The sequence below is a fragment of the Gadus morhua genome, chromosome 7, assembly GCF_902167405.1.
Source record: "Gadus morhua chromosome 7, gadMor3.0, whole genome shotgun sequence".
Taxonomy (NCBI): Eukaryota; Metazoa; Chordata; class Actinopteri; order Gadiformes; family Gadidae; genus Gadus; species Gadus morhua.
In genome coordinates, this window is record NC_044054.1 from 18,135,737 (window position 1) to 18,157,861 (window position 22,125).

The 22,125-nt window shown below is 43.5% G+C and overlaps 2 protein-coding genes across 3 annotated transcripts; both read right to left on the reverse strand.

The window, feature by feature from the left end:
• Positions 1-384: 384 nt before the first annotated feature.
• Positions 385-5,085, reverse strand: ube2g1a (ubiquitin-conjugating enzyme E2G 1a (UBC7 homolog, yeast)). Of its 2 annotated transcripts, XR_003977311.1 has the most exons (7): positions 4,864-5,085; positions 3,413-3,515; positions 3,185-3,282; positions 2,697-2,875; positions 2,424-2,540; positions 2,286-2,323; positions 385-1,974 (listed from the first exon to the last, which is right to left on the reverse strand). XR_003977311.1 is itself a non-coding variant. In XM_030360816.1 (6 exons), exons 1-5 carry the CDS (start codon positions 4,907-4,909, stop codon positions 2,454-2,456), a joined length of 513 nt encoding a protein of 170 aa, XP_030216676.1. In that variant the 5' UTR covers positions 4,910-5,085; the 3' UTR covers positions 385-1,974; positions 2,424-2,453. The 2 variants fall into 2 exon arrangements, 1 of the variants encoding a protein (XP_030216676.1); XM_030360816.1 differs by lacking the exon at positions 2,286-2,323.
• Positions 5,086-7,293: 2,208 nt separating this feature from the next.
• On the reverse strand, positions 7,294-21,199 carry LOC115546963 (polyubiquitin-C). Its single transcript, XM_030360818.1, is given in 3 exon segments — positions 7,294-8,054; positions 10,494-11,186; positions 19,349-21,199. Coding segments are annotated over 3 exon segments (3,216 nt in total). The 5' UTR covers positions 21,175-21,199; the 3' UTR covers positions 7,294-7,357.
• Positions 21,200-22,125: the final 926 nt, after the last annotated feature.

The window sequence follows — 22,125 nt, forward strand, 5'->3', positions numbered from 1 at the left end:
GTAATATAGTAATATATTCATCCTTTATTATATCCATTTCAATCAAATGTTATACTCTAAGGCTGGAAGAAATAAATAGATATTTATTCTTAAATATAAGAGTTCATTTTCATCTGAGCATCTCATGTCTGTTAGAAGGAAAGATACTTTTTTTTTTTTATGTAAATTAATTATTCGTGCTTAATATTCAATGTAAGATGTAATCCGGACGATAATGTGTATTACCTGTGTTGCATTGTTCCGGACCTAAAACAAGCAAGATGGATGGATTTCACGGCTGTGTTCTAATGTCTACATCGAAATCCAATTTATATTAAAACCCGAAATTTGAGCTTTGTGTGTAAGTCAAATTGCAACCGCAGCCCCTCCCCAGATATCCGTATGTATTCAACAGTGCAATTTTTATTTTGAATCTTCAATGCCTCACACTTGCTACATTGTGCCAGCATTAAATTTGCAAAAGGAGCAGATTTGAGTGCAACCAATTTTGAGGAAACTTGATACTTACAATGTTGAAGCACACATGCAAATAATTGCTGTAAAAAGGGAACAGACATGAAACTGAAACTAACATTATTGCATTTTTAAATTGTCAAATTGCTATTAATGCTTTCCTCAAGCAACAGTATAATTTCGAACCATGAACTATGTAATAAAACAAATTAGTCAAAAGCTAACCTATCAAGTACTTATTTAACTCTTAATCAATTATTTAACATGAAACCATCCATACTGTGCCATTATATATTTAAAAAAAGATTAAAACCAAGAACTATTGCAAAAAAAGGTCATTTTATAAGAGCGCACTACAGGTGACAATTTTCATAACATGAAAAATATACATAAGTACTTTGTCTTTGTACATTAGGCAAAACTGAAACAGTACACCAGAAACAGAATGAACATTCAGGTTATGAAGATGGAAAAAAAGGGAAGGGCACACATACAGTGCACAAACACAACGCAAAACATTCTCAAATCAAATCCCCATAACTCTCAGCTAAAAATAAAAGTAAACTAAAGATAAAGCATGCATTACCATTATCTAACAAGGGATGACACATAGGAGAAAAAAAAACAGGCTGCTAAAATAAATGACAGACAAATCCACCCGCAATGTTCTCAGGACCCAAAATTGTTGTTGCATTCAATGCACACAAGGAGGAGTTATTGCTACACCATACAGTTACCCAAACTCTAATAATATAGCTTCTGGGTGGCCTCAATCATTAAATAAATCTGCGCAAATACATTTCCTCCAACGTTTGTTAAACTCAACTCTTGTTCAATGCAGGGTGGAGTGGCCAAGCATTTATTTGCTAAATCAGGAGGCACTTTTGAAAAAGACACAAGAGAAGACTCGGAGCATGCATGAGCGCGTTCCCTTTCTGACGGCAACTGACCCTCAGCTGTGGAGGTGGATGGGTGGCTGGTAGGGGGGTAGTAAACAAACAACATACTCAGATGAGGGATGAAAGAGTAAGACATGCATGTCTTTCATGAACCAGACCAATACCGTGAGATTCACAGTGCTTCTGCTCCCTCTCATTAAAACAATCTTAACCAGTAAATGATGCACACTAAAAGGAGAGAGGGGGGGGGGGGGGGGGGTGAGACGTAAAAAGTAAACAAGAGAGGTTCTAGCTAAACAAGCGCTATTCATTTGGTCTAAGTGTCTTGCTGGATGGAGAGTTAATATATTATCCGGGTTTTCGTCGGTGCTATATACAGGTCTTTACAATATTTTCCTGAATGTTGAAGCAGTCCATAGACTTCGAGAAAAAAAATTGTTCAGTTGTCTTATTGTTGTTTTTTTCCGAGTTGGCACTTGCTTGACGGTGGTCGGTCAGCCGCTGTGGTCACGGGGATGTTGTGTAGTTAGCCAGCCCGTTCCTGACAAGGTGGAGGAGAACAAGCCTTGTGACAGGGTGGGAAGTGCGGGAGACAGTGCCATGCTGAATTTCATTTGGACACCTGTGGAAAGAAATAAGGTAGAAAGTCACAATGGATTGAAGTCGCAGTTATTACCACGCAATTGTACAGTGCACTGGTTATTTTAGATAAAGATTGTACTGGCTGGATTTGGTCAAATAGACCCTCTGTACATTTTATAAAGCTGAACCATAACTGCCCCACCAGAATGTTACCCAAACATTTAGCCAATGATGACTTTAATGTTGTAATAATTCCTTCACAGCCAGTTAGAGCGGAAAGAACACTGTCATTTCGGGTTTTTTTAATTATGGAAGAACCCCCCCCTGCGATTTGGAGATCCTCAATCTTACACATTGCGAATTTAATGTCATGGTTGATATTTCAACTTCTGTAAAAAAAAAAAAATAATGTTTGAGATTGTGGCAAAGGATCGAAATTGTAAACAACACAGCCACGATGATGAGGGGTTGAAAGAGTGGAATACTTACCCTGAAAATCTGATGCTAGAACATTGCGTATCACTCAAACGCAGTCTCTTGGCTCTTTCGCACACAACGTGCAACTTTCCTCTTAAATTCTCCATGTCTGTCCTCCCTCCATTCTTTCTGTATCGGGATAAGATTGGAGAGTCAAAAGGTCAACATAACCCACTGGAAATCATAGCTCTATCATTGAAAAATAAACATATCTTCTGATAGCAGCGCCTAAAAAGGGGGCTCAATTAGACGATATATGGATGCATTCACATATGTTTTACTTACAGCAGCATCTACATTAGCAGGCGAGTCCCCATTTGGGTCTGCCAACATGGAGATAACACTAATCATGATGGTTTCCACCGTGTGGATGGGCAGCCAGCGCTCCTCTGCCTTCTCATAGCCATACTTGTCCTCTCCAGGCTCGTGTAAAATGGAAATACAGACGTCACCATTCTTATCAACTGTAAAGCAAACATGCAGGACAAAGGTTATGAATGATCACTTCAATAAATGTATAATAGATTTCCAATTATAGTTGACCATTACAATTCCTTGATTATTATTTATTTATTTTTTTAATAAGGCTAAGAAATAAAATGTTATATCTTTGAAGAGCATCAAGGATTTACAAAAAATGCCAATTAAACTGACGATTATCCCTAACATTAAGGGTAAACGGCTCCAGGGTTAAGGTGTGCTCGGAAAATAGATCAACAAAGATGGATTCTGAATAACGAGACATCGACAGTGCGGTACATTTAAACGTTTACCGTTGGGGTGCCATATGTCAGTGATAAACCTCATCTTTGGTGGCCTGAGAGGGTAATCCTTTGGAAATGTCAGATGTGCTTTGAACACACCTCCTTCGCTGTGGCAGAGAAAAAAAAAAGACAAGAACAGAAAAATTGTCAAGACTTCAAACATCAATCAGACCTCCTGGAGCAAGACTGAATGCCTGAAGTTGACATGAAAAAAACAAAAAACAGTGGTAGACTTACTAATGCGTATCTGGTGGTCCGATGATGAGGACCTCCCATCTGTAGAGGTCATTCTCATCTATTAGGCCTGCAGAGAAACCTTCCACTGGGTTCTTATTCAGTTCTGGGGGAGGGAAGATGTCATCAGGCTATTGTGTAAACAGCGTCAAATAGAACAATGCCCTTATTGGTAGTATGAGACGCATGAGATTCAAGAGGGACAGGAGAAGAAACACACTTAAAAACAAACACATTTACTGTTTTAGAGACAAGACTCAAATTATTTCAAATCATCAAAGGTACGTTTATGAGGATGGGCAATAATTTTTTAGCTAAATATAAATTAAATGACATTATCAGATTGAATAATAGTATGACGAGAGTACATGCTTGAGCATGCAGGCAAATTAGGTTGATCGGGATAATGTAGTATTCAATAACTTTACCGGTGAAGTCAAAAGGTTGGCTGTACATGCATTTGTTTCTTTGTGCAAAATATGGGAAACTAGACTTTAACTACACCACAACAATTAAATGATGTGTCCTATTTTGGTCTAAAAGTGTCTCACTGCGTCGAACGTTGCATTTATATTATCACATGGGATGCGTCTTTCCATAGATGTTGATATAACTGACAGTATCGTGTACATTGTATAGGCTAGTGCATGGCACAAAGCAGACGGTCAGTTGTATCCGTGGATGTGTTCTATGGAACGCAACAGCTCTTTGGAGCATGAGAATATAGTCCCCGTTTAAAAACTAGCTTTCAAATCTGGCCTGAACCCCAAGCTTATATGTCCTCCCATCTAGAATGAATATAGCCTTTAAGAGATGCGGGCATTAGTTTCACAATCATGACAATAAATATAAATAATATTTGTAATCCTCAACGTGAAAACTAGTTCAATAACGTTATAGGATATAAGTGCAATGTGCCAAACCCGAAACTGCGGCATCCTATTTTGATGATCTGTTAGCAGGCCAAGCCGTGTACTGGGATTAACAACATCCCAGGATTCCACTGTGGGAGAAGACCACGATGAGGGTTCAGCACCTGGCCAAATCGTACGGGGTGTGTGTATAGTGCATTTCATAACTTGAGTTGGTTGACCCACTGGTAGAATTGATAACACGTAAACACGATCCCCAGACCATAATATTTTAGCGAGTGTGTCCAGTCAGAGAAGTACGGGAGACTTCCGACAGGGGCTTTCAGTGGAAATGGCACCGCAGCGACAACAAATACAAAGACAACATGTACAGCAACACGATCCATGGGTCGATATTCTATGAGAAGCTCGTTTTAAACCATTGCAATGACGACCTATACGCAGTTAATGTTTTATGATGTGGGGAATCTTTTTCGGTAAAATTGTTTTCGCCAGCGGCATTATTTGAACCATGGCTAGCGTTGCTGCTAGCCGAGAAGCTAACTAACGTTGACTGCCCGTTTGTTTCTCATGCTTAATTACCTGCCAGCTGTCTCCTCAGTAACAGCACTGATTGGGGCTCCGTCATCTTAAAGTAAAAGTTGTCTCTGCTATGTTTACTGTAGATATCACGATGCGACAACGATTGATTTAGGTTTACTAAACAGTTGTTCGTTGATTCTATTTTCTGTATAACATTCTCGTTGTTCTTCTTCTTTTACTTTTAGCTGTCGTATACTTCTTCGATGGTTTTCAAACTTAGTCAAATCAACGTAGTGCCACCTATCGTATCTGGAACTATATTACAGATGGCATTTATTACCACTTTAAGCTGTGAAGTGGAAATAAATATAGCCTTTTAAAAAATAATCTCTTTAGGTTAAATTACAAAAAATAAATAATGCTTTTTCATGATGTAGTTAGCCTTGAATGGAATAGTTTGAAATAAAAATTGGTAAACATCTGTGCCATCATCAAAATAACATTTTTGACCGTTTAAATATGCCAGGGGCTGACTCTGATGACCAGGTCAGACTTTATGTCTCGTTCTTCCAGGAAATGTGAGTGATCTTTATTTTCTCTTGATGTTTGTGAAACAAACACCATTTCGCTCTACGAAGCAATATGTTAAATTGTCTTTCCTGCGTATGGATGTTCTGCAATACAAAGTTCTTCAGCTGGAACATAACCAGAAGCAGATGCAGAAATCCCAAGCTGCAAGAGTGGACAGAAATGACCATTAAATAGATTAAAACAGGAAATCAAAACACTATGAAGCGAAAGAGCAAGTCTCCACCAAAGAGTAAAAATGTGAGGATGAACCATATAAAAAAGTTTGTATTAATTCACCAGTTTTTTTATTATTATGATTAGTACAATTGATCTTCATCACAACAATTATCAGGGATAGATTATGCCTCTATAGACAATCATAATGGGATGCAAATTAGAACCCTATAAATAATAAATGAGCACCGTTAAATGGTATTGAAAAGCTAATTGGTTTTGACACTGGTTATCATTATGTGTAGACATTTTGCAGAAGGTTAACAAGATATTTATTTTGTCGTTTATATCTGCAGGCTCACACCGTTCATCAGAGAGGCAAAGGTCAAAAGTGAATTAGATGAGATGAGGATGAGATCTTTTTTTTTTTTTGAACAATATAAATGCTTAAATTGTTATTTTGAATCTATAATTTGTCTTTTTCTTCGATTTGAAGAAAAGGGAGAATCAGTCCCTGAAGACATGGAAAGTAATAAGTTCTCTGGTATAACCTCTAATAAGTTCACGTAACTTAATTTTCCTTATTTGGTAAAGCTCTTATTTCAACTATGTTAAGGCTAGCCTTCTAAATACCCTATAACAAACAAAATAAATGCAGCTAAAAGCCACCATTGGTTTATTCATGGTATTTAAACAAACATAAATGACATTGATAGTCTATACAGCGATGCAGTTATAATGCTGTCAAAGCAAAATCCACCAGAATTTATAAAAAGTGTCAACTTCTATGTTAAATTGTATTTATTTCCCAATCTTGTTTGCATTCTATTCTATTCAGTTATATTCTATAATATTGGAGTACAAAAGATTGTCAACTGAAAATTTCTCTTTCAGTTGACCAGCCTCCATGTTCAAGGAATGAAAGCAGTGGCGGAAATGAGAAGCCCGCACCAGGCTACATTGCAGCTCCTTCAGGTACTTTGGTACCAATTGCATGCCCATCAGGAGATGCGGCATCAAAACATTTTATTCAAGCTAGTTGACTGAAACCTAGTTTGAATATAAACCTATAATTTATCATTCTAATATTTATTTTATCTTTTAGGTGAGGATCGAGAAATGTAAATGTGTTAGCCTGTATCGGTTTCTTTGAATGGGTCTCCACTAGAGAATACCATTGCTGGAAATCCTTCATCTATATGTGGACCCCCTATGCCCATGGCCTGTAGGATTAAAGCCATGGTAATTTAAAATTCCAACTCAGACAGTGCCAAGTTATGTCACAAAACAAAGAACTAATGTAGGTCATTTTCTTCAAAAACTTTGTGTGAATCCACTAAGAACAAGGATAGGACTTCACCAAGAAAGGATCCTATGTTGATTGATGATACTCCAAAGGTGTATTTCACTGGTTTTATAGCTTAAGCAAAATTGCTTTGATTTATTTTCTTAACTAGGGTAGAGTTCCTGAGATCTATATTAACTGCTGGTCATTTATATCAGGTGTCCATGTTCTCAGTTAGGTACTTGTATGTTTGACAGGCAGATTCATGGGCCTTTACCATGGGAGGAATATTTACCCTGTGCTTCTTGATGTCCAGTGTCATGGCCTACATAATGCTTAACAGCAGACCTAAATGCAATGCACAAAGCATATGGAGTTCTTGTTATCATTTAGTAGAGCCTTACTGTGACCGCTACCAGCTGGACCCACCTCCATCGTAGAAATAATAAACAAGGAACAAATTAATGTGCAATGCTTTATTAGGTCAGGGATTGCACTCAAATTGAATTAAAATATTGGAGAAATTCACTGGCCTCCCCTCAGACGCAGGACAAGATGAAGGGTGGATTCTTTCTGGATGTTGTAGTCGGACAGGGTGCGCCCATCTTCCAGCTGCTTGCCGGCGAAGATCAGCCTCTGCTGATCTGGGGGGATGCCTTCCTTGTCCTGGATCTTGGCCTTCACGTTCTCGATGGTGTCGCTAGGCTCCACCTCCAGGGTGATGGTCTTGCCGGTGAGGGTCTTGACGAAGATCTGCATACCACCCCTCAGACGAAGGACAAGATGGAGGGTGGATTCTTTCTGGATGTTGTAGTCGGACAGGGTGCGCCCATCTTCCAGCTGCTTGCCAGCGAAGATCAGCCTCTGCTGATCTGGGGGGATGCCTTCCTTGTCCTGGATCTTGGCCTTCACGTTCTCTATGGTGTCGCTAGGCTCCACCTCCAGGGTGATGGTCTTGCCGGTGAGGGTCTTGACGAAGATCTGCATACCACCCCTCAGACGAAGGACAAGATGGAGGGTGGATTCTTTCTGGATGTTGTAGTCGGACAGGGTGCGCCCATCTTCCAGCTGCTTGCCGGCGAAGATCAGCCTCTGCTGATCTGGGGGGATGCCTTCCTTGTCCTGGATCTTAGCCTTGACGTTCTCGATAGTGTCACTTGGCTCCACCTCCAGGGTGATGGTCTTGCCAGTGAGGGTCTTGACGAAGATCTGCATGGTTCAACTTTAAAAAAAATATCCACAAACAAAAGGCGATTAAAATAAATTATAGGCCTTAGGCCTACGCCAACGACACAGAAAACGGTAGTTACAAGTATATTTCGCCTAAAAACAATGATAATAATCCCAAATAAGGGGAAAATACAATCGGACTGATACGAAGCAATTTTCTAGCATTCAGTACAGCAAACATCTTAGGTTGAGGTTAGCATCCCCTTTGTTTTACCAGAAATGTACCAGAAAACCGTAGTCATTCTTATCGGATAACAAACATTGACATTGAACCCAACACTCATGGATTTTAGTATCGTTGCACACAAATGTACTTAACGTTTTCTGTTAAATGTACACTATATTGAACTACGGATTATATTTCGTTCCGATTATAGGCATAACTGTTACTTTAAAATGGTTAGCTAGCGGCAAATCGAAATCGTTAACAGAAAAGTACACAAATGAGGCTAGGTGAATCACGCAATCACAATTTTTAATATATCCGTTTCGTTGTCGTTAAAAGATTCTATTCAAACCATTAAATATATCGAACACAAAATACTTCGTACTTACCGTTGGGTGTGGTGTCGTGGTCTCTGTTTGCCTTAGCTGTCAATCGATGATCTGATGCAAGAAAAACCGTAGTACTGCGTTTATATTGGCGACGTCATCTCTCCATATCCATCCGCCTTTAAATAGTCCCAATTTTCTTTAGCTGTATGTTATCCCTAAAACGTATCTGTAAACTTTACAATATTTTAACCGACGTCGACATGTCATTTTAGCAACAATATTATGTATGTTTTGCAATACAAATCTTGTTATCTTTCGGTGCATCTGGAATTTGTTAGGAAACAGTGAGAAACCACCAGCAGCCCCTCTAACCTGCCGAATGGATGGTGACATCATTTACAAAGGGCTACTTCTATCTCAAGCCGTCATGTTGTCTCGATTTCTCTTTAAACGTTCGACATGACCACTGAACGATAAATTAGTCACATTTATGTTTTCTATTCTAAAGTGAAAGCAGTGGTTTGAGATAGTTACTGGATTAATAGAATCTGGTTACAATTGTTATATTTTATAATTGCTTGTGTCATAAAATATGTGGTCAGTAGATGGCGACACATACCGTGTCAAATACTGAAATACAGGCCATGAAGTTTGAGATTATCTTTATTTGAAGCCAATTTAGGCTATAGTAGGCACATATACTATCACCCTGAGCACCTAGAACGACACTCAAACCAATTAGCATTGTAACCATAATATGTCTATAAACGTATATTGTAATTCCACAGAGACCAAATTGATTTAGAGAAAAAAAACATGATGGATTCTTTGAAACCAATATCAAGCAAAACAAGTGATTCAGGACGTGGAAGTGTAGTGTAGTTTTAACATATCCTGTGCCAATTTATAACTCTATTCATAGGACAGGTATATCGGAATATGTATAAATACACAGATGCTTTGATTTTAATGTAATCTTTGCTATTTTTTTCCGTACGACTAGGTCTTATTTAAGTATTTTGATTGTAGGCATGTTCGAACCTTTTTGAATATACATTTGAGTCCTGTACATACTCAGTTGGACTTATTGAGTTTAAATAGTCAGATCCTTTAAGTATGCAGGTCAGTAACAATCCAACTAGGCCTAATGGACCATTCTGCATTCATAAGGTTTGCATCAGCATGTGAAGCTTAACAGTTTCTTAAAAGTAAGAAATGTGGCTCTGTTGCACCGATTTATGCCCCTATTGCTAATATTTAATAAATCCTCTTTTCAGTCTTTTGTAGAAGTAAAGGTTAGATTTATAATTTTTGAAATTTAGTGAAAGCATTTGTGTAGTCAAGTGGTTTCCAACAAGTATGGCTTGAGACAAGTGTGGGCTGGGAAAATGTGTAGAACTTAACATTGTATAGGTTACAAATATGTATACGGTACCATTGATAATATGCCTTCCTTTTGCCAAGTAAGAGTTCTGGCTGAACCGATACCTATATATAGCAATGCAGTTGCTAGTCAAATTCAAGAACCTATCCCTGTGATACTACAACAGCGCACAAAATGCTAATCAACCTGTTAGATATAGACCACGCAAAAATCACAATACGTGACATTTTTCATTATCATGGCCACAATTTTAAGTAAAAGTGCCTTTAATTTACAGTTGGGATTGTGGTGTCTGACCAAGAAAGGTTTAGAACCACTTATAAATGTAGTCATCTGGACCACTAGCTAGTCTAAGAACATCAGTGGTTCGACAATGATTAATGCATTGGTTAAGTCACTGTTGCAATTTACAACATATCCAAAAAACGAGGCAAATTTTCATTTGAATCCTTTATTTGACCCCTGTTTTGCCATGTTTAAAGTAAATCGGATTTGTGATTTACAAATTACCAATGGCAACATTTAGGCAGTTAAGAACATGGAATAATTTACTGCCCCCCCCTGAGACGGAGAACAAGATGGAGGGTAGATTCTTTCTGGATGTTGTAGTCAGACAGGGTGCGCCCATCTTCCAGCTGCTTGCCGGCGAAGATCAGCCTCTGCTGATCTGGGGGGATGCCTTCCTTGTCCTGGATCTTAGCCTTGACGTTCTCGATAGTGTCACTTGGCTCCACCTCCAGGGTGATGGTCTTGCCAGTGAGGGTCTTGACGAAGATCTGCATGCCACCCCTCAGACGCAGGACAAGGTGGAGGGTGGATTCTTTCTGGATGTTGTAGTCGGACAGGGTGCGACCATCTTCCAGCTGCTTGCCGGCGAAGATCAGCCTCTGCTGATCTGGGGGGATGCCTTCCTTGTCCTGGATCTTGGCCTTCACGTTCTCGATGGTGTCGCTAGGCTCCACCTCCAGGGTGATGGTCTTGCCGGTGAGGGTTTTGACGAAGATCTGCATGCCACCCCTCAGACGAAGGACAAGATGGAGGGTGGATTCTTTCTGGATGTTGTAGTCAGACAGGGTGCGCCCATCTTCCAGCTGCTTGCCGGCGAAGATCAGCCGCTGCTGATCTGGGGGGATGCCTTCCTTGTCCTGGATCTTAGCTTTAACATTTTCTATGGTGTCACTGGGCTCCACCTCAAGGGTGATGGTCTTGCCAGTCAGGGTTTTGACAAAGATCTGCATGGTTCAACTGTAAAAAGAAAAGAAATACAAAATGCGATTAAAATAAAGCATGGGCCATAGGCCAACGTCGAAGACACAGGAAACGTTCCAAATATAGTTAAATAGGCCTAAAAACAATGATAATATCTAAAATATGGGGGAAATATCATCTTCAATCCAGTATAATAAACATTTTAGGTTGATATTTTTATTTCATTTGTTTTAAATGACCAGCTAATGGTTGGTACCAGAAATCCGTAGTCATTCTTAAAGGAAAAAAACAACACGTCGACATTGAATCCAACCGTCTTTGTTTCGAGTATCGTCACACGCAAATCTACTATGCTGTTAAATCCACATTATATTAAACAACGTATTATATTTCGTTGGATTTTAGGCTCAACTGTTATTTTAAAATGGTAAGCTAGCAGCAAACAGAACCCGTTAGCAGCTAAACACTCTGAGGCTTGTGGAATGGAACGCAATCACAACGCAATCACAATAAAAAATAGAGCTGATTGGTTATTGTTAACATATATATTCAAATCATTACATATATCGAACACAATATACTTCGTACTTACAGTCGAGTGTGGCGTCTCTCTTGTTTCCTTAGAGCTGTCAATCGATTATCTGATGTAAAACATCGGAGTACTGGTTTTATACTGGCAACGCGATCTCTCTATATCCATCCGCCTTTAAATAGTCCCGATTTTTTAGTTACTGTATGATATCTTTAAAACGTATATGTTTGCTACACAATGTTTTAATCGAATTGGCAGTGTCATTTTGGCCTTTATTGTGTGTATGTGTTTAGTAACGCAAATCTTAAACCGCCGGTTATTCTTTCTAGAATTAGTCTGGAAACATTGAGAAACAGCCAGCTCTGAATGGTTAGTAATCATTTACAATGGGCTTCTCTGATCTCATGCGTTCATTTTGTCTCGATTTCTCTTTATACGATCAACATGACAACTGAATGATAGGTTCGTTATATTTTTTTTATGTTCTGAAGTCAAATAAATTGTTTGAGTTAGTTATTGAATTAATAGAAACTGATTACAATTGTTTCATAGTCCAAAAATTGGTGTTTCGAGCGTGGCAGATGACACCGTTATCCTATTTGTATTCATTGTGAGTGGTTTATATCCCTAAAAGATAATAGGCCTATCAGTTACAAATACATTCATTTTCTAATTTATGTTTCTTAAAATATGTGGGCAGTAGATGGCGACATATACCGTGTTAAACATTGAAATACAGGCCATGTGGTTCGATTTTATCTTTACTTAGTTTCCTCGTCCTTGTATTGTCTACCCTACCTGTTCCTAGTGTTATAACGTTAACATTTGTGCCTGGGGTAAACCGGTCGGAGGGGAGCACGGATCCCCTTACGCATTCTTCTGCTTGATGATAACAAAGTCAACTCTGTCCTTTAGGTAAATATTTCCCAGATTTTATCATTTATAATTGCATTGTGGGGAGGGGGTGAAACTGTTGAATTAGCTCTGTCTATATATTCTGGGTTCAGTCTGCTGCTAGAGAGGAAACTAGTATATGCATACATTAAAGATCCCATGGCATGCTACTTTATGGATGCTTTAATAAAGATATTAGTGGGCCCCTAGCACAGTATTTGAAGACGTTCCCGAAATTCAGCCGTGGTGCAGAATTACAGCCACTACGAGCCAGTTACACATTTGAGAGCTTTCCCCAAACGTGCCGTTTCGGTGTATGTAGCTTTAATGCAAATGAGGAGGAGAGAGGCGGGTCAAGGAGGAGGGTGTGGCCCTGAGCAGCTTGCGGCCAAGGTAGTACCATGCGCTTTGTTTACAGTGGCTGTATCGCAATGGCGAGGCGTACAGCCTTTGGCCGTGTTCTGTAAATATTCTAGAACACTCTGGGTGCTCCGGCGGGAGTCCTGTAGTGATGGGTCGTTCGCGACCGAATCAGTTCGAATTCACAAATTCCATCTCAATTCCTTCTCAACCATGGCTGAAATAATGGTGTGTTCCTGAATCCTCGGACGCCAGCCTTCTGAGTTGCACTTTTGAAGTCATTTGTCGGACTGTTTATTGTTAGCTAAATTAGCCTCTTTAGCAAACCAGCCCAAAAACAAACATCTCATCTCATCTCATCGTCATCCGCTTATCCGGGGTCGGGTCGCGGGGGGAGCAGCCCAAGCAGGGGGCCCCAGACTTCCCTTTCCCGGGCCACATTGACCAGCTCTGACGGGGGGATCCCGAGGCGTTCCCAGGCCAGTGTTGAGATTTAATCTCTCCACCTAGTCCTGGGTCTTCCCCGAGGTCTCCTCCCCACTGGACGTGCCTGAAACACCCCCCAGGGAGGCGCCCAGTGGACATCCTTTCCAGATGCCCGAACCACCTCAGCTGACTCCTTTCTAAGTAAAGGAGCAGCGGCTCTAATCCGAGTTCCTCACGGATGGCTGAGCTTCTCACCCTATCCCTAAGGGAGACGCCAGCCACCCTTCTGAGAAAACTCATCTCGGCCGCTTTTACCCGCGATCTCATCCTTTTGGTCATCACCCAACCCTCATGACCATAGGTGAGGATAGGGACGAAGATCGACTGGTAGATCGAGAGCTTTGCCTTGCGGCTGAGCTCTCCTTTCGTAACAACGGTGCGGTAAAGCAAACGCAATACCGCCCCCGCTGCTCCGATTCTCCGGCCAATCTCAAGCTCCATAGTACCCTCACTCGCGAACAAGACCCCGAGGTACTTGAACTCCTTCACTTGGGCTAAGGACTCATTTCCTACCCAGAGTAAGCAATCCACCGGTTTCCTGCTAAGAGTCATGGCCTCAGATTTAGCGGTGCTGATCCTCATCCCAGCCGCTTCACACTCGGCCGCCAGCCGATCCAGTGAGTGCTGAAGGTCACAGGCCGATGATCCAATTAGGACCACATCATCTGCAAAAAGCAGTGACGAGATCCTCAGACCACCGAACTGCAACCCCTCCTCACCACGACTACGCCTCGATATCCTGTCCATGTATATCACAAACAGGATTGGTGACAAGGCGCAGCCCTGGCGGAGACCAGCACCCACTGAGAACGAAACTGACTGGCTGCCGAGGACGCGAACACAGCTCTCGCTTTGGGAGTACAGAGATTGGATGGCCCTGAGGAGAGACCCCCTTACCCCATACTCCCGCAGCACCTCCCACAGTTTCTCCCGGGGGACCCGGTCATACGCCTTCTCCAGATCCACAAAACACATGTAGACCGGATGGGCATACTCCCAGGCCCCCTCCAGGATCCTTGCGAGAGTGAAGAGCTGGTCCGTAGTTCCACGTCCGGGGCGAAAACCGCATTGTTCCTCTTCAATCTGAGGATCGACGATCGGCCGAACCCTCCTTTCCAGCACCTTGGAGTAGACTTTACCAGGGAGGCTGAGAAGTGTGATACCCCGGTAATTGGCACACACTCTCTGGTCCCCCTTTTTGAACAGGGGAACCACCACCCCGGTTTGCCACTCCTTTGGCACTGTACCCGACTCCCACGCGATGTTGAATAGGCGTGTCAACCATGACAGCCCCTCAACACCCAGAGCCTTTAGCATTTCTGGCCGGATCTCATCAATCCCTGGGGCTTTGCCACTGCGGAGATGTTTGACTACCTCAGTGACCTCCACCAGGGAAATTGACGACGAAACACCATCAACCTCGAGCTCTGCCTCCAACATAGAGGGCGTGTTATTCGGATTCAGGAGTTCCTCAAAGTGTTCCTTCCAACGTCCGACAACCTCCTCAGTTGAGGTCAACAGAGTCCCATCCTTACTGTACACAGCTTGGATGGTTCCCTGTTTCCCCCTCCTGAGGTGCCGGATAGTCTTCCAGAAACACTTTGGTGCCGACCGAAAGTCCTTCTCCATTGCCTTTCCGAACTTGTCCCACACCCGCTGCTTAGCCTCCGACACGGCAGCAGCTGCAGCCCTTCGACGGTACCCTGCAACCGAGTCAGGAGACCCCCAGGATATCATATCCCGGAAGGCCTCCTTCTTCAATCGGACGGCTTCCCTGACCACCGGTGTCCACCACGGTGTCCGAGGGTTACCGCCCCTTGAGGAGCCTAAGACCCTGAGGCCACAGCTAGCCACCGCAGCTTCAGCAATGGAGGCTTTGAACACCGCCCACTCCGGCTCAATGCCCCCAACCTCCACAGGAATGCCAGAAAAACTCAGCCGGAGGTGTGAGTTGAAGATACCTAGGACGGGGGCCTCCTCCAGACGTTCCCAATTCACCCGCACTACTCGTTTGGGCTTACCAGGTCTATCCGGAAATTTCCCCCATTCCCTGATCCAACTCACCACCAGATGGTGGTTGGTTGACAGTTCCGCCCCTCTCTTAACCCGAGTGTCCAAAACATGCGGCCTCAGATCAGATGACACGATCACGAAATCGATCATCGATCTTCGGCCTAGGGTACTCTGGTACCAGGTACACTTATGAGCACCCATATGTTCGAACATGGTGTTCGTTATGGATAATCCATGACTAGCACAGAAGTCCAATAACAAACGACCGCTCGGGTTTAGATCAGGGAGGCCGTTCCTCCCCACCACGCCTCTCCAGGTGTCTCCATCGTTGCCCACGTGGGCGTTGAAGTCTCCCAGCAGAACTACGGAGTCCCCTACTGGAGCCACATACAGGACTCCATTCAGGGTCTCCAAGAAGGCCGATGTCTCTGAACTGCTGTTTGGTGCATACGCACAAACAACAGTCAGAGTTTTCCCCCCTACAACCCTTAGGCGCAGGGAGGCGACCCTCTCGTCTACCGGGGTAAACTCCAACACGCGGCGCTCAGCCGGGGATTTATGAGTATCCCCACACCCGCCCGGCGCCTCACGCCCTCGGCAACTCCGGAGAAGAATAGAGTCCAACCCTTATCCAGGAGTACGGTACCAGAGCTGAGACTGTGCGTGGAGGTAAGCCCCACCAGATCTAACTGATAGCGCTCCACCTCCCTAACAAGCTCCGGTTCCTTTCCCCACAGCGAGGTGACGCTCCACGTCCCCAGAGCCAGCTTCTGCCGCCCGGGTCTGGTCCGTCGAGACCCCTGACCTTCGCTGCCACCCATGTGGCTGCGCACCCGACCCCAACGGGTCTTCCCACAGGTGCTGGGCCCGTGGGATGAAGAGAGGGGGGGTGCCACGTAGTTTGTTCGGGCTGTGCCCGACCGGGCTCCGTGGCAAACCCGGCCACCAGGCGCTCGCCATCGAGCCCTCCGTCTGGGCCTGGCTCCAGACGGGGGCCCCGGGCTTCCTCCGGGCCGGGTCACATCTCCTCTTTTTCCGTTATTCATTGGAGTTTTTGAAACATTCTAAGTTTGGCCCCTCACCTGAGACCACTCTGCCATGAGAGACCCTACCAGGAGCACAAGGCTCCAGACAACACATCCCTCAGGTTCACAGGGACACGCAAACCTCTCCACCACGATAAGGTGACGGTTCCAGGAGAGGCCAAAAACAAACAACACAACTTTACATTGTATTGCACGCACAGCAAGACCATGCAATGTATAAATTGACATGGACATTAAAATGACCAATGTGGTACACATACAAAGAAAATAAATCTCTTCACGGGCGCAGCCATTTTGTTGAGAGCATCATCACTGCTCTCAGTCTACTCAGATTTCCGAAAGCTTCTGAGGATTGAGGAACACACCATTGGACGCCAGACTTCCGAGTCGAAAGTCGAAGATCTCCCAGCTTTCTTGCGGCATTTCTCGGAGGCACGCCCCCTTTTTGTCTTCATCTTTCGGAAATCTGAGAGTAGACCGAAAGCAGAGATGACGCTCTCAGCAAAATGGCGGCGGCCCTGAAGAGATTCTTTTTTTTTTTTTTTTTTACCACGTTGGTCATTGTAATGTTGATAATGTCGATGCTCTTACACACTTGATTACATTGCTACTTTATTCCAATCACCAATGTATACATTGCATTGTCTTGCTGTGCGTGCAATACAATGTAAAGTTGTCCTGTTTGTTTTCGGGCTGGTTTGCTAAGAGGCTAATGTAGCTAACAATAAACAACGACTAGCCAATTTCATGACACAATCACAAAGACATACAGGAACGCTATAAATGCTCCGAGACTGGAAATTACGTCAAAAGTGCAACTCGGAAGGCTGGCATCCGAGGATTCAGGAACACACCACAAGGATTGAGGAACACAGCATAACCCCTACAGTCTCGTTGTTGAAATACCAGAGAGGTCAGAGAACCCGACGTGTTATGCGCCATAACACTAACAGCAGAATCGTTATCCAAATAACAAAGAAGTGTACACTGTACAGCACTTGCGTAACAGTGCGTGTATTCAGACACACGTGGCGCTCGCACGGTCGTAGCTCATTGGGCAAAGCAGAGAAAGGGGAGGTAACATTTCCCTGTATGATGACATACAGGGAAAAAATCCAAATCGGCGAGTCCCTTTTTGGAACACAATAGTCTAATCTGTCCTAGACTCAATCTCTCGTAAAGAAATGGCCACAAGAGCATCTCTAGACCAATACTTTACCTTTGAGCATTGTAACAATAATCTTTCTTCAAACTTAGATTGTAATTCTGCAAAAACCAATATGACTTAGAGAAATAAAATAAAAACATTGTGGATGCGATTAATTCAATATCAGGCAAAGCAAGGGATGGATGAATGGAAAGTGTAATGTAGGTTATAATATCTCCTGTAGGCCTACCAATTTCTATCTCTTTTCATCAGACAGGTACTTAGCAATTGTGTTAGGCCTATAATCAGATGCATTGTATTGTATGTTGTCTTTGTTCTACTTTCTGTCTAATGACCGTCTAACTACGAGTACATTTTGCCTTTTCAACATATTAAAGTTTACATTAGCCTGTGATTTTTAAATAGCCAGTAGGCCTACAACCAGAAACGTATTTTTTTTGGTTTTTAAAAGTGGTTATTTGTCATATATGATCGTTCGCTATTCTATCACTGTTTCTGAAATCATTTATTAAATTCATCGAAAAATTTGGTCAAATCCTATATTTTCGCCATTCTCAAGACAAAGCGACGTCCCGCTTTTCTGCGCAGACAGGTGGCGTGGTCTGAGTGCCTTTCAATGTACTCTGACGTCAAGACCAAAGGTCACAGGCGGCGGGGTGCGTTTGGATGTGGGGAACACTGTCTGGGCAGCTGTTGACTGCGGTGTCAGAGATAAAGTTGAGCTATTCGGACTCATATAGTATAACGCCACGCCCAAGGTGTGTGTGGATGGTGAGGCTCCGTCTGAGCAGCTACTCATTTAATACCAGTCCGAGGCCGTGTTCCAATACCCGTACTGTCCGTACTGCATACTCAAAATTTGAGTACGCAGTACGTTCCAATTCAGATCCGGCGAAAAGAAGTATACTTCAAGGACCCGGATGCCGTACTCAAAATGGGCTAATCGTGAAGTGCGGATCGAACCGAAAGACACTCTCCGTACTCAACGGCAGCCATCTTAGCTACTTTTTATTTAGCTTTTATAATTTAAGTTTGGAATGTTTTAGCACTAATTTAAGCTCCTTTTGCTTATACAATATTTTGCAACGTACACGGGTTATATTTATAATTTACAAATTGATATTGTCCTCGTTTAGGCAATGGTTCACAACTACTGACAGCTGTTGGAACCAACTGTCCGTAGGGACGGCCAGTGAACTTGTGGAATTTAACATGTCAAACATCTGAACCATTGATGTGCATCACTTATATGTACAGTATTGAGTTAATGCCATATCAAAGCTTTTATAATGTACAAGATAATTTATCACTTCACAGTAAGTAAGGCTGGAAAAAAAATTCTGGGACTCGTTGTAGATTACAGGTAATGAGTGAGATCATCGTGCACTACAGTATTTTTCGGCGTTACACTAGGCCTTAGCCAAGATTGTCTGATTTCTCTGGTGTTATCATGGGTCTTAATAGACACCTTGTTCTTCCCCTTACAGCAGATATAAGACAATAGTCAATAAATTGTGACAACAGGTAAGCCTATGTTATATGATTAAGAACATACCAAAAAAGAAAAGATTATGCAGCTTTTAATTTGAATCCTTTATTTGACTCTTGTTTTGCAACGTTTTAACGAACAGAATCACATGAGTGATTAAAATATAGAAAAATAATGGAATCAGTGAGTTAAGAACATGGAATAATTTACTGCCCTCCCCTCAGACGAAGGACAAGATGGAGGGTGGATTCTTTCTGGATGTTGTAGTCAGACAGGGTGCGCCCATCTTCCAGCTGCTTGCCGGCGAAGATCAGCCTCTGCTGATCTGGGGGGATGCCTTCCTTGTCCTGGATCTTGGCCTTCACGTTCTCAATGGTGTCGCTTGGCTCCACCTCCAGGGTGATGGTCTTGCCGGTGAGGGTCTTGACGAAGATCTGCATGCCACCCCTCAGACGAAGGACAAGATGGAGGGTCGATTCTTTCTGGATGTTGTAGTCAGACAGGGTGCGCCCATCTTCCAGCTGCTTGCCGGCGAAGATCAGCCTCTGCTGATCTGGGGGGATGCCTTCCTTGTCCTGGATCTTGGCCTTCACGTTCTCGATGGTGTCGCTTGGCTCCACTTCCAGGGTGATGGTCTTGCCGGTGAGGGTCTTGACGAAGATCTGCATGCCACCCCTCAGACGAAGGACAAGATGGAGGGTGGATTCTTTCTGGATGTTGTAGTCAGACAGGGTGCGCCCATCTTCCAGCTGCTTGCCGGCGAAGATCAGCCTCTGCTGATCTGGGGGGATGCCTTCCTTGTCCTGGATCTTGGCCTTCACGTTCTCGATGGTGTCGCTTGGCTCCACCTCCAGAGTGATGGTCTTGCCGGTGAGGGTCTTGACGAAGATCTGCATGCCACCCCTCAGACGAAGGACAAGATGGAGGGTGGATTCTTTCTGGATGTTGTAGTCAGACAGGGTGCGCCCATCTTCCAGCTGCTTGCCGGCGAAGATCAGCCTCTGCTGATCTGGGGGGATGCCTTCCTTGTCCTGGATCTTGGCCTTCACGTTCTCGATGGTGTCGCTAGGCTCCACCTCCAGGGTGATGGTCTTGCCGGTGAGGGTCTTGACGAAGATCTGCATACCACCCCTCAGACGAAGGACAAGATGGAGGGTGGATTCTTTCTGGATGTTGTAGTCAGACAGGGTGCGCCCATCTTCCAGCTGCTTGCCGGCAAAGATCAGCCTCTGCTGATCTGGGGGGATGCCTTCCTTGTCCTGGATCTTGGCCTTCACGTTCTCGATGGTGTCACTTGGCTCCACCTCCAGGGTGATGGTCTTGCCGGTGAGGGTCTTGACGAAGATCTGCATACCACCCCTCAGACGAAGGACAAGATGAAGGGTGGATTCTTTCTGGATGTTGTAGTCGGACAGGGTGCGCCCATCTTCCAGCTGCTTGCCGGCGAAGATCAGCCTCTGCTGATCTGGGGGGATGCCTTCCTTGTCCTGGATCTTGGCCTTCACGTTCTCAATGGTGTCACTTGGCTCCACCTCCAGGGTGATGGTCTTGCCGGTGAGGGTCTTGACGAAGATCTGCATGCCACCCCTCAGACGAAGGACAAGATGGAGGGTCGATTCTTTCTGGATGTTGTAGTCAGACAGGGTGCGCCCATCTTCCAGCTGCTTGCCGGCGAAGATCAGCCTCTGCTGATCTGGGGGGATGCCTTCCTTGTCCTGGATCTTGGCCTTCACGTTCTCGATGGTGTCGCTAGGCTCCACCTCCAGGGTGATGGTCTTGCCGGTGAGGGTCTTGACGAAGATCTGCATACCACCCCTCAGACGAAGGACAAGATGGAGGGTGGATTCTTTCTGGATGTTGTAGTCGGACAGGGTGCGCCCATCTTCCAGCTGCTTGCCGGCGAAGATCAGCCTCTGCTGATCTGGGGGAATGCCTTCTTTGTCCTGGATCTTAGCCTTTACATTTTCGATAGTATCGCTTGGCTCAACCTCAAGGGTGATGGTCTTGCCCGTGAGTGTCTTGACGAAGATCTGCATTTTAGAACCTGAGGATAAAAAAAAAAAAGTTGGTTGGTTAATACAAGTCGGAAACATTTCGGCGAGTTAAAAATATTTTAATCATCATTATGAAGTAAATTGTTAATATAAAGTAATTAGTCAGTGTTTCCCCTAGAATTTTTTTTAGGCCCGGTGGTAAGAGCTGATGGTGTGATTTGTTATACATTTTTCACGGGATGCTAGAGTATTTGTTGGTTATTTCCAAATAAAACACTTGCTTAGCCATCACAAGTTGGTTAAGTTATGGACATATAAAGAACGAGGCTAGTGTTTCGCGGGGGCGGTAAAAATGTCCATGGTAACGGCGGGCTGAACCAATCAGACGTCGCATTTACGCGATCGGTTCATGGTATAGTTCTTCTGCCGGAGAATAAACAGTGTTTTTCTAAAAACAAAGTTGATTTAATATAAACTAATTTCATGTACAGGAGCATAAAGCACCAATACATATTGAGATAGCTGGTGGTGAGCTTGGATGGTTATGATATTATGGCTAATAATAATAATAAAAAAAAAAAAGTTTTTTTTTTTTTTCATTTTTTTTTTTTTTCTCTTTTTCATTTCTTTTCATTTTTTTGGCCGGTTGTTGGCCTGGCGGGGGCGCTCGTTGGCCTGGCGGCCCGCCAGGCCTGAACAATGGTAGGGGAAACACTGTTAGTCAATATAATTCCCAACGATAGCTAATTCCCAACGATAGCTCATTGATAATTGTTCCGGTAACGTATGGTTAAGGGATTGCTTTCGAGAAAAAAATGCCAACGCACGATCTACTGCAGTCAGTCGACAGTCAAGAAAAAAAAAAGAAAGGGGCCGTCATTCGACTCTAGGCGCCATTTTGATTTCAGTCGACCTTCTTTTGTTCAGCCTCCCGCTAATGGAAGACACTCGAAATGCGGAGTCATACCTAGTCGCTGTCGAAAAAAATCGTTA

Bases quoted from the DNA above. Each gene is read 5' to 3' on its own strand.
- ube2g1a (XM_030360816.1), bottom strand. From the start codon at position 4,909: ATGACGGAGCCCCAATCAGTGCTGTTACTGAGGAGACAGCTGGCAG. The intron at 3,516-4,863 runs GTAATTAAGCAT...TCCCTCCCCCAG, and splicing joins ACTGAGGAGACAGCTGGCAG to AACTGAATAAGAACCCAGTG. The intron at 2,541-2,696 runs GTAAGTAAAACA...ATCCCGATACAG, and splicing joins CTGCTAATGTAGATGCTGCT to AAAGAATGGAGGGAGGACAG.